We start from the raw sequence: 12070 nt of genomic DNA on the forward strand, positions 1-12070 counted from the left end.
GAGATAGGATGGGCCTGGTTCTTCCTCTGACTGCCCAGCTGGCCTCTGCCCTTCCCTAGCCTTCTCCACAACCTTCAGAATCACACTTCCACTCCCTGTCAGCTGTTCTTCCTCTCCCTCAGAGTCAGTCTCCACCAGAGGCATGACAGCTTATCTGAACACTTTCCGGGACCTCAGCATCTAGGACTTGACAGCTTTTAAGACTTGTGGACTTCAACTCCCAGAATTCCTCCTCCAGTCATGTTAGCTCAGGAATTCTGGGAGTTGAAGTCCACAAGTCTTTAATTTGCCAAATTTGAAGACTCTTGATCTAGGACAAGGGTGTCAAACTCAAGGCCCACGGGCCGGATCTGGCCCATGGGGTACTTAAATCTGGCTCATGGGACCGGTGTGGAAATAGCAAAGGACCGGTCCGCAGTGCCTCTGGCAGCCAAAACAGGGCATGGGAGGCCGCGTGTGCCAGTGGTGGGTTTCAAACTTTTACTACCACTTTTGTGGGCGTGGCATGGCTTGATGGGCATGGCCAGTGGTGGGATTCAAATTTTTACTACCTGTTCTGTGGGCGTGGCTTGGTGGGCGTGGCATGGCTTGGTGGGGGTGGTGGGATTAAAAATTTTTTTACTACCGGTTCTGTGGGCGTGGCATGGTTTGGTGGGCGTGGCATGGCTTGGTGGGCATGGCATGGCTTGGTGGGCATGGTGGGATTAAATTTTTTTTACTACCGGTTCTGTGGGCATGGCATGGCTTGGTGGGCATGGCCAGTGGTGGGATTCAAATTTTTTTACTACCTCTTCTGTGGGCGTAGCTTGGTGGGCGTGGCAGGGGAAGGATACTATAAAATCTCCCGTCAGAGCGGGTATTTGCCGGTTCTCCGAACTGCTCAAAAGTTCCGCTACTGGTTCTCCAGAACTGTTCAGAACCTGCTGAAGACCACTTCTGCGTAAAACCGAGTACATAGCCAGAGAGGTCTTAATTTTAGGGACGTGGAAACGATCCCTGAAGAAACACAAAGCCAGGGAAGGTTCAACCCAGAGGATTGTTGATTTGGGATCGAGTTGTTCAGAGCTCAGGTTTCGTTACCTTCCTTCGAAAGCACAGTTCAGCAATCGGCAAGCACTTTCTGCAATTTCAGGGGAATCTGAATGTTTTCTCATGATCTCCAGCACGTTCATGTGTATCCCTTTGGCCAAGAGAATTTCTCGAGAATGTGCTATAGTAAGACAAAAAGAAAGAAATTACATAGACTAAATGCAATGCACCTAACTTGTAGAATGTCCCAAAGGTGCTTTTTTCAAGAGGCAACTGGACTTTCGTGTTTTTCTTTGAAGACATTTTGCTTCTCCTCCAAGAAGCTTCTTCATCTCTGACAGGATGGTGAGGAACGAAAGGATTTATATTCCTTGCATACAGCTGGTCGTTTGCATCCTTTTAGAGGGTCATTGAAGCCACTTGGAGGTTTGACTCTGTCCTCAGGGTCACCTGAGTAGTGCAAATGGTTCCTATAGTCTGCAATTTTTTTCTTTGGAAATCCATTCCTACTCCCACATTCATCCCAAATTGTATCACTAAAGGTCTGTAGAGATTCTCAGTCCTCCAGATCATAGTTGTCCCAAAAGTGCTTTTTCAGGAGGCAACTGGACTCTAGTTTTTTCTTTTGAAGACGTTTCGCTTCTCATTCGAGAAGCTTAACCAATTTCATTGTATACATGATGTACAATGACAATAAAGGCTTTGAACTTCTTCAGCTCTGACTGAATGGTGGGGGAATGGAAGGATTTATATTCCTTGCAGACAGCTGGTCATTTGCATCCTTTTAGAAAGTCGTTGAGGCGACCCTGAGGACACAGATAAACCTCCAAGTGGCCTCAACATATTAAGGACTGGTTTTGCAATGCCATCCTTCCCAGTGGTGGGATTCTAATTTTTTTACTACCAGTTCTGTGGGCGTGCCTTGGTAGGCATGGCAGGGGAAGGATACTGTAAAATCTCTAGTCAGAGGTGGTATTTGCCGGTTCTCCAAACTACTCAAAATTTCCGCTACTGGTTCTCCAGAACTGGTCAGAACCTGCTGAATACTACCTCTGAGCCTTCCCCGCTTAGAGGCATTATTAAATTTTTATTTACCATTTTGCTTCACCAGAGTAGCTAAGGCATTGGCCGCAGCCTGGAACACTTCTTTGGAGGAAGAATAATACATCAACATGGCGAGCATCATCTCTCTGTGGGCTGGGTATCTAAGATGAAGAGAACAATCGGCTTATGTCCCTGGAAACTACCCATGATGCAGTTATTTGAATAGGAATGAAAACTAATATAAAAATAACTTTAAAAGCTAGGTTACCACAGGTAGTCCTCGACTTTACAACAGTCCACTCAGTGACAACGGCGCTGGAAAATGTGACTTAGGACCGTTTTTCACAGTTACAACCTTTGCAGTGTTCACATGGTCACTAAACGAGAACTACAGGTAGTCCTCAACCTGCAGCCGCTGAAAAGTATCAATTATGACTGTTTTTTACACTTAACGACCATTACAATAGCCCCATGGCCATGTGATCAATACCCACTTTAACCCACTTTAACAACTGTCTCGCTTAGTGACAAAATTTGAGGGCTCCATTGCGGTCCTGTGCTGAGGACTCCCTTTGAAGAGGCGATCTGATGTATAAAAGTGAGTTTTCCGTGCTTTTCCCAATATTAATACTTAAGGGTCCCGCCACAAAATGTGATCCACAACACAAAGGGAATATGCTTCCCTCCCTTAGTAATATTGTTCATCTTACGTCAGGGGTCTCAAACTCAATTTCATTGAGGGCCGCATCAGGGTTGTGTCTGACCTTGGGGGGGGCATGGGGGCGTGGCCAGGGGGCGTGGCCATTTGACAACACTCGTGTCAGGGGTGCCTGTGGTGGACCAAGTGCTCTGCTATCGAAAAATGGGCTCCTAAGCTCTGTTTTTGGTTGCGACGGCTTCCTGCAACCCGCTGCCAGTGAAAACAGAGCTTGGGATGGTCGCCCGTGGCCCTCCTGAGCTCTGTTTTCACTGGCAGAGGCCTGGGGCCCCCATTTTCAGGGCACCACAGCGGGCCAGTTTGAAGGACCCGGCTGGCCAGATCACCCGTGGGCCTTGAGTTTAACACCCTTGTCTTAAGTGAATAGAATATAATTTTTTATTGGCCAAGTGTGATTGGACAACAACATTCTTAATTAATACATTTTTTATTAACATATAAATAAAAAGAAAGAGCAACTTGTTCAAAATCCATATATACAGTGTGTTGCCTGGTTACATTTCTTGGAGTAATATTCGTCATCATCATGATAATAGTCTTCTCTAATGATAACGTCATGATAACAGTGCTTTTCCCTCGTAACATCGATACAGTCAACTCATAAAACATTTTGTATACACGTTTTATAGTTGACAACAGAAAGTGGGGGGAGTTTCAAAGAGCAGGCAGCAGTGTGGAATTGAAAGTACATTCCATTCATATTTCTTCAAAGACTGATTAGATGACTGAAGCTTCTGCCACACAAAAATCTAATTGGAGAGCATGATTGATGACTCTTGGCTATGGATGTGTTTCGTTGGATGATACACCCCAAGGGTTGGGGGGAAAAGCAGGATCAAGGGTGACAGTGAATTACATATCTCAGAGTTGGCTACACCCAGGTAAATTCCGGAGGTAGAACGTTACCTTCAAATAAATCTTTTTTAGTTTTGGTAGTGTGGCTCAAGACTCATGATTTAATTGGAGTAACTGCCGGAATCCTGACAGATAGCCAACTCTGAAATACGTAATTCACTGTCACCCTTGATTAGAAAAACTAATCAAAATTAATCACAATTAATAAGTTACAATAAACCCTGATTGTGAGATTGATCTTTCTCTTGTAATCTTTGAATTTACAATTTCCATTTCTCTTGTTTAACTGATGGAACAGAATATTAGTAAAATACCTCAAAATGTTCAGTGTCTTTCTTTTCTTCAATTTCAAATGTTGGTTTATTCATTTTTGCACATTCCAAAATTTTTGTTATTATCTTTTCTTTTGCAGGGATCTCCTCACCCTTCCAATATTGTGCGAATAGAATTCTTTATTGGCCAAGTGTGATTGGACAAGAACATTCTATGTTGTGCTTTTCTGATGACATTTGATTGATGTTAGGTGTCCATTTTAAATTTTGAGCTATTATAGAACCTAGAAAAGTGAACCTCTCTACTTCTACGTGGGAAAGAAAAATGTAAAATAAAACTATTTACAGCTGACGAAGGTATTGCAAAAGGTTTGCACTCAAGCCACTAACTTTTTATCTTCGTCTCCAATCTTCTCATTAAGAGTAGGCTGATACATAAGGAGGTTGTTCAAAGCCCAGCAGGCAGCTTCCTAAATGGACAGAATAAAAAGTATTTATTTGGCCAGCACTTCCTAATTTCAGAGCATTACTAATCACAAGCCCCGGTGTGACTTATGCAAAATAAAAAAGGCTTCAAAACCTGTACAAAGTTTTATTTTTCCAAAAAAATAAAATAAAATAAAACCAAGACCATTTTAACATTAAATCATGTACAGAAATGAAAAACCTGCTGGATTCTCAGAAACACAGGTAGTCCTCAACTTGCAACAGTTCATTTAGTGACTGTTCAAAGTTATAACAGCACCAAAAAAAGGGTGTTATGACCCGTTTTTCACACTTAACGACCTTTTGCAGCATCCCTAGGATCAGGTGATCAAAATTCGCAACTGGTTTATACTTATGACCGTTACTGTGTCCCAAGGTCATATGGTCACATTTTGTGACCTTCTGGCAAGCAAAAATGAATGGGGAAGCCAGATTCACTTAACAACGGTGGTAAAATGGGACAAAACTCACTTAACAAAAGTCTTGCTAAGCAATGGACAGTTTGGGCTCAATTATGATCGTAAGTCAAGGACTATAATTTTAATTTTTTGCTTCAGGCTTCTCCACGGAAATAACTGATATCTATTTCTAGTTAAAATGGGTATTTTGGGGGAAAGTTTGTATTTTAAGAATGACATAAAATAAAATTAGCACCGACAGCTTCTTTTCCTACACAAAATTTAACTTGTATTTGATGCCCTAGTCCCGTGTTGGCGAACCTATGGTACACATGCTGGAAGTGGCACGCAGAGCCATTTCCCCCCGGTATGTGAGAGGTCGCTCGGAAGAGCCCCACTGCGCATGCGCTGCCGCCGCCGCCCAACAGCTGATTGTTGGGTATCTGATGTGCGTGCGCAGGGGGCGTAGGGAGGTGCATGGGAAATGCGCACCCATGCACAAAGACATGCAGTGCACGGGGGGTGTCTCTCATGCATGCGCAGAGGTGTGCGGCGTGCGAGGGGATTGCACGCAGGTGCATGACACGTGAGGGGGGTTGCGTGCACATACGCAGGGGGCATGGGGGAGTGCCAGCACGCACTGACTTCTGGGTGCTGGCATAGGAGCGCACGCAAGCGAGCGTGCCACGCAATTATTGCTACCAGGGGTGGGATTCTACCAGTTCGCACCTATTCGCTAGAACCAGTTGTTAACATTCTAAGCAGTTCAGAGAACCAGTTGTTAGAAGAAATTACTGGTCTAATCCTGTAAGGAAGGCAGGAAGGAAACATTCTGGTGTTGCTTATAGAAACTGCCTCTTCGTTAACCCTTACTACATTCTTGGCAGGACTAGACTTCCTGTCTCAGGAACTTCTCTGGAGTTTTTTTCCTCTCCTTTGCTGGTACTTTGCTTGTGTGGAGTGACCATTCAAAGTTACAATGGCACTGAAAAAAGTGACTTATGACCATTTTTCACACTTACGACTGTTGCAGCATCCCCACAGTCACGAGAGGCCAGGCGAGGAGATGCGTGTCTCGATGTGAGTGATATTGAGCTGGCCACGCCCAGCCAATAACATGACCACCAAGCCATTTCCACCCAGTCACATGACCACCAAGCCACTCCCACCAACTAAGCCACGCCCAAAGAACCAATTGTTAAAAAATTTGAATCCCACCCCTGTTGGCACGGAAGCCGAAAAAGGTTAGCCCCCACTGCCCTAGTCCCACGTTTTTAGCGTTTTTACCTGTATGTCTCTATTTCTTCTGTGATATTTTAATGCTTTATAGCAGGCCTCCAGCCAATATAATTTTTCTTCTTCCTCCTCTTCTTCCTCCCCCTCCTCTTCCTTTTTTTCTTCCAAATCTCTGTTTAAAAAGATGGTTTCCGCTTTGGGAGAAAAATGATCCGTTTATTGAACTTCGCAAACCCAACCATCTTGTTTAATTTTCGCAGCAACAAGATGAGCCAAGTAAAGAAACAACCAATGTCACTCACAAATGGCTCGATTTATTTCTGAACCAAGATACTCGTGGCCAGCAAAAAAGAAAAGAAAAGAAAAACCAGACCAAAAAAAAAAAAAGCATTTTAACAGTTGGACTTAAGTTACTCTTAAAATTCTAAATTGATTTTTCTGAAAGTAAAAAACATTCCCTTAGGGCAAACAGGATGTTGCATAATTAAACTGCAGCACTAAATTACAGTTTGATGCCTTGGTTACAACGCTATTAATTTTAGCTCTGGCATTCCAGCCATCAAATTTATTTTATTTTTCAATCAGAATGAAAAACAAACTCAGAAACATCCAGGCTATGTACCGTGTTTCTCCAACAATACCCCCCCCCCCCAAATAGGAAGACCCAGCATGTTTTCTAGGCATAATATGAAATTAAGCCCCTCCCCCCAAATTTAGGCCTAGTTTCAAACATGCGAAATTGGGGGGGAAGGTGGGGGGGGGGGACTTGCCATTAGAAGTGCCCCGCGGGCAGCTACACCTCACCATCAGCCGCTCCTAACACCATGGTGGAGCACGGAGGGCTCCCTTACCCCTCCCTTACCCAGGTCAGCAGGCGGGCGGCGTTGGCGTGGATGTCCGGCAGCGTTTCAGACGCTTCTCAGGCCTCCGTAGCTTCCACGGTTCCCATTGGTGCTGGCGCCTCTCTTGCCAGCGCTGTCTCCAACAACAGCGTCTGAGTCGCTCCCACTTTCCCCCCGTCCCCATAACAACAGGAAAAAAAAAAGATTTTGAGGTACCTGGGAGCGCCGCATGCTGCGTTTTGGTTTAATCCCGAGCGGCTGGGTGGGCGTGAGAAGAGCCGAGCGAGCGTCTCTGCTGCTGCTACCACCCTTGGTGCTCCAGCCTCCAACCCAAGTTTGCAAAAGTCCTGGCGCGCAGCCTGTTCCTGCATTCCAAGTGCCCAGGCCGAGCTGCAGCTGTCCCTCTCACCAGCGCCGTCTCCAATAACAGCGGCAGCAGCGGCGGGAACTGTGGAAACGTTTCAGCCGCTTCTCGGGTGAGGGAGCTGCCTCTGTAACTTCCATGGTTCCCGCCGCTGCTGCCGCTGTTGTTGGAGACAGCGCTGGCGAGAGAGGGACAACTGCAGCTTGGCCTGGGCGCTTGGAATGCAGGAATGGGCTGCACACCAGGATTTTTGCAAACTTGCAGAGCCCGAGGCTGGAGCACCAAGAGTAGCAGCAGCAGAGACGCTCGCTCGGCTCTTTTCACGCCCACCCAGCTGCTCGGAATTAAACCAAAACACAGCACGCAGCGCTCCCAGGTACCTCAAAATCTTATTTTTCCCGTTGTTACGGGGACGGGGGGAAAGCGGGAGCGACTCAGACGCTGTTGTTGGAGACGGCGCTGGTGTGCGGGGGGGGGGAGAAATTAATTCACCCCCGAAAAGACATCCTAGCCGTTTTTTCGGGGCTAAAAAAAATAAATAAGGCCTGGCCTTATTTTGTGAGAAACACGGTACTAAGAGAGGTTCCAGTTCAGTGTGAGGATCGTTATCCTGACTTTAAACAAATACAGGTAGTCCTCAACTTACGATGGTTTGTTCAGCGACCATTCAATTTACAACGGCATTGGGGAAAAATTGATTTTTCATGCTTAAAAACCGTCGCAGCATTTCAGATAACAGATAATCAGAGTTGGAAATGACCTTATAGGTCATTTAGTCCAACCCCCTGCCCAAGCGGGAGACCCTACACCATTTCTGACAAATGGCAGTCCAATCTCTTCTTGAAAGTCTCAACTGATGGTACTCCCACAACTTCCGAGGGCAACTTCTGTTCCGCTGGTTGATTGTTCTCACTGTCAGAAAGTTTCTCCTTATTTCCAGGTTGAATCTCACGTTCAGGAGATTCATTATTCCTTGTCTGGCCTACAGGCACTTTAGAAAATAGCTTGACCCCCTCTTCCTCTCTGTGGCAGCCCCTCAAATATTGGAAGACTGCTATCCTGTCTCCCCCGGTCCTTCTCTCCACTAGACTAGCTAAGCCCAGTTCCTGTAACCATTCTTCGTATGCCTTAGTCTCCAGTCCCCTAATCATCCTGGTTGCTCTTCTCTGCACTTTTTCTAGAATCTCAACATCTTTTTTTATAGTGTGGTGACCAAAACTGGATGCAGTACTCTAGGTGTGGTCTTACTAAGGCTTTATAGAGTGGTATTAGTACCTCCCTTGATCTTGATTGTATCCCTCTGCTAATACAACTTAGGATTGCATTGGCTTTTTTGGCTGCTGCTGCACACGGCTGGCTCCTAGTTAGCTGGTTGTCCACGAAGACTCCAAGATCCCTCTTACAGTTACTGCTATTGAGCCTGATTTCACTCAATCTATATGTGTACTTTTGGTTTTTCTTGCCTAAGTGTAGGACTTTACTTTTCTCTACATTGAATTTCATTTTGTTAGATACGGCCCAGTATTCTAGTCTCTCAATATCCATCTGGAATGGATCTCCATCAAAATTCAGGCACTTGGCAACCAATTCACATTTATGATGGTCGCAGTGTCCCATGTGTGCGTGTGTGTGTGTGTCACGTGATGCCCTTTGGTGACCTTCTGACAAGCAAAACCAACGGGGAAGCCCGATTTGCTTAAGGACCGTGCTCCTAACTGCAGGGATTCACTTAACAACAGTGGCCAGAAAGGTCATAGAACGGAGCAAAAGGTCTCCACTGACAACAGAAATGTTGAGCTCGATTGTGATCGTAAGTCAAGAACGATCTGTACATAACGGTGATATTTGTTTTTTTAAAAAATGACTGGCAATATAAACTGTCAGCTAGATGGGTTGGAAATACAATTTTAAGATTTCCTCACCTAGAGGGAACTGAAAAAGTTACAAACCAATATTTGGTGGGTTGCAGAAAGAGGGAAGTTTAAACGTTTCCCTTTTAGCAGAGGGTGTCTAGATTTATTTGCGGGTTCATATATAAAAAAAATAAAAGGTCTGAGGGGGTACATTCATCTGGGGAATTTAATTTTCTTTCATTTCGTTACTTACTGAGGAGAGCCAAGCAGCTGAGGCCTGCTGCTTGTAGTTTCTCATTTTCAGGGTACGTTTCCACCGCCGTCACAATCACTTCATGCACAGAATTCAACACGAGGATATTGAAAAAGTTTTCTGTGGGAGATTTAAAAAACAAAATGAACTGGAGCCGATGTGTAAACCAGAAAGTTACCTGACACAGAGTTGGCAAAGACTCATGATGAAGATTTCCCCCCTACCCAAGCTGAAAACTATTCTCAAAGCATGTTTCTGCAACTAATGAGGCGACATGGTTTGCAATAATTAAGAATGGCAACTAAGGGAAAGGGGGAAAAAATCATCTAGGAGAAAATATCAAGCAAGGTGAATTTCCTTCACACCATATTTTTTTTAATCACGTTCAGTCCTTACAGGAAGTAGTCCATATATCCTTACAATTTATACTGACTGTTTCCTAGCATGATTTGATTGCTTATTGTCCCTCATGACTATTATTAAGTGTTGTACCTGATGATTCTTGACTCTTGACAAATGTATCTTTTCTTTTATGTACACTGAGAGCATTTGCACCAAGACAAATTCCTTGTGTGTCCAACCACACTTGGCCAATAAAGAATAAAGAATTCTATTTATTTACAAATCCAAACCAACTTGAATCAGAACCCTCAAAATTTGTCTTTTAGGGATGCTGTAATGCAGTCTAGATGCTAATCCTGAGATGCTGGATGACTGAATATTGTTTGCCCCATGCTAAAACCTAGCCTGATTTTTGCAAACACAAGAGAGGTTTTTAAAAAGAGTTTTGCAGTAGATGAGATTTTATGCCTCTTTCCCCTCTGTGTTTTTTTTCCCCATAGGAATAAGGACATTGGAATCAAATATTGTATACTTTCTTCACGAACGGCATATCCAGGTTGGAAGCTTTAAAATGAATCCTGAGGGAAAAAAATGCTTTCATTGCATTTATCATGCTTTCTGTTATTTGCAGAAGTACTAGAATCACAGGAAGTTGACAAAGGGTTTGAAATTTTGTGAAGATGGTTTTTTCTAACTTCAGTTTCATTCAGGGGACATCAAATCAATTCAGGATGCTAATATATTGAAATCTGAGATAGATAGATAGATAGATAGATAGATAGATAGATAGATAGATAGATAGATAGATGATAGATAGATAGATAGATAGATAGATAGATAGATAGATAGATCAGGACACAAATGAAAGAAGGGAGGAGGAAGCAACCGAAGTCCTTCCTCTGGTCAGTCTCTCAGTTGCTCTCTCGCTCCTCCACCAGCACAGGAAGAAACTGCTTACCCCCCCCGTCCGCCCGCCCGCCCGCCCGAGTGCTCCGTTTGCTGCCTGCCTGCCTTCGTTAATGGTTGAATAGATAGGTAGTTATTATTCTCAGCCGAAGCTGCTCCCAAACAACCAGAAACTAAGGCAGGCAGGCAGAATTTTTTAAATTTTTTTCCTGAAATTTCCCCCTTAAAATGAAGATGCGTGTTATACGCCAGTGCGTGTTATACGCCGATAAATACGGTAGATAGATAGATAGATATAGAGAAGATGGATGGAAGGATGGATGGATGAGTGATTAGGTAGGTAGGTTGGAGCAAGAGAGAGATGATGGAGGATGGATGGGTAGGTAGGTAGGTAGGTTGAACAGAGAGAGAGATGGATGGAAGGATGGATGTAGGGATGGATCAATAGATAAATAGGTAGATAGTAGATAGGTAGGATAAATAGATAATAGACAATAGAGATGGATGGATGGATGGATGGATGGATGGATGGATGGATGGATGGATGGATGGATGGATGGGTGAATAGTTAGGTAGGTAGGTTGGAGCAAGAGAGAGATGATGGAGGATGGATGGATAGGTAGGTAGGTAGATAATGGTTTAGAAAGAAGCTTTATTAAGTGTACAGAGTTCCCCTGCAGTTCCTTTTGCATTCTTCTTCTCTCCCCTTTCATTTAGAACTCACCCAGAGTAAGTTTGTGTAGCAGGCAGCAGCTGACTTCCTGAATTGGCTCACATGCAGGGAACGCTTTCATAATCTCCACTATGATATTGTAACACCGCACACTTCCAGACATAAGAACTTCCGCATTGCTAACTAAAAACAGCATAAAAAGGAAATTTGAGTAAGAAAAAACATTTATCCCATTTGTGCATGCTGGTGTTTTAAAATTTAAAATTATCATTAACAATTCAACAACTCTTTCATAAATTCATGGGTGGCCAATTTATAATGCCGGCACAAGGAGGACTACGACTGACCCATGGCTCCGTTCCCCCAGCAGGACCTTCTGATAAGACAACCCTATTTACCTGGTCCAGCCAAGATGTACAACGACCGAAGGGCAAAGCCAATGACATTTTCCTTCTCGGGGAATTTTTTAAGGACTTTGAGGATGATCAAGTGATCGTTCTCCTCGACAAATTCAATCAGTTGCTCCTCGGGAACTGCATGACGAGACAAAGGCACCAACCAAGTCAAGACCTCGTTTTGATAATGGAATGGACGTGATTCAATATTCAGAACGTAGGAGGAGTATAAGCAGGGGTGGGCTTCAAAAAATTTAGCGGCGGTTCTCTGCCTGGTTGCTGGGTGGCCATGGTGGGTGTGGCCTAGTCGGTGTCATGCACCACGACGGGGAAGGGCGTTTTCACCCTCCCTGGGCTCTGGAGGCTTTCCTCAAGCCTCTGGGAGGGTGGAAAACGGCCTCCCG

General features: G+C 44.4%; 1 protein-coding gene across 2 annotated transcripts in view; it reads right to left on the minus strand.

Moving 5' to 3' along the window:
• Positions 1-12070, minus strand: part of LRRK2 (leucine rich repeat kinase 2) — a 103948-nt gene that overhangs the window by 72494 nt on the left and 19384 nt on the right. For both annotated transcript variants that reach the window (XM_087967784.1, XM_087967783.1), the window contains exons 6-12: positions 11670-11804; positions 11323-11454; positions 9351-9470; positions 6090-6232; positions 4309-4388; positions 2125-2234; positions 1081-1210 (exon numbers count right to left, since the gene is read on the minus strand). In XM_087967784.1, the coding sequence (XP_087823910.1) occupies positions 1081-1210; positions 2125-2234; positions 4309-4388; positions 6090-6232; positions 9351-9470; positions 11323-11454; positions 11670-11804 (850 nt within the window). The remainder of the gene's footprint in view (positions 1-1080; positions 1211-2124; positions 2235-4308; positions 4389-6089; positions 6233-9350; positions 9471-11322; positions 11455-11669; positions 11805-12070) is intronic.

This window comes from Notechis scutatus, chromosome 6, assembly GCF_049901735.1.
Source record: "Notechis scutatus isolate UNSWTSFEM ecotype Mainland chromosome 6, rNotScu1.2, whole genome shotgun sequence".
In the NCBI taxonomy this organism is placed as follows: Eukaryota; Metazoa; Chordata; class Lepidosauria; order Squamata; family Elapidae; genus Notechis; species Notechis scutatus.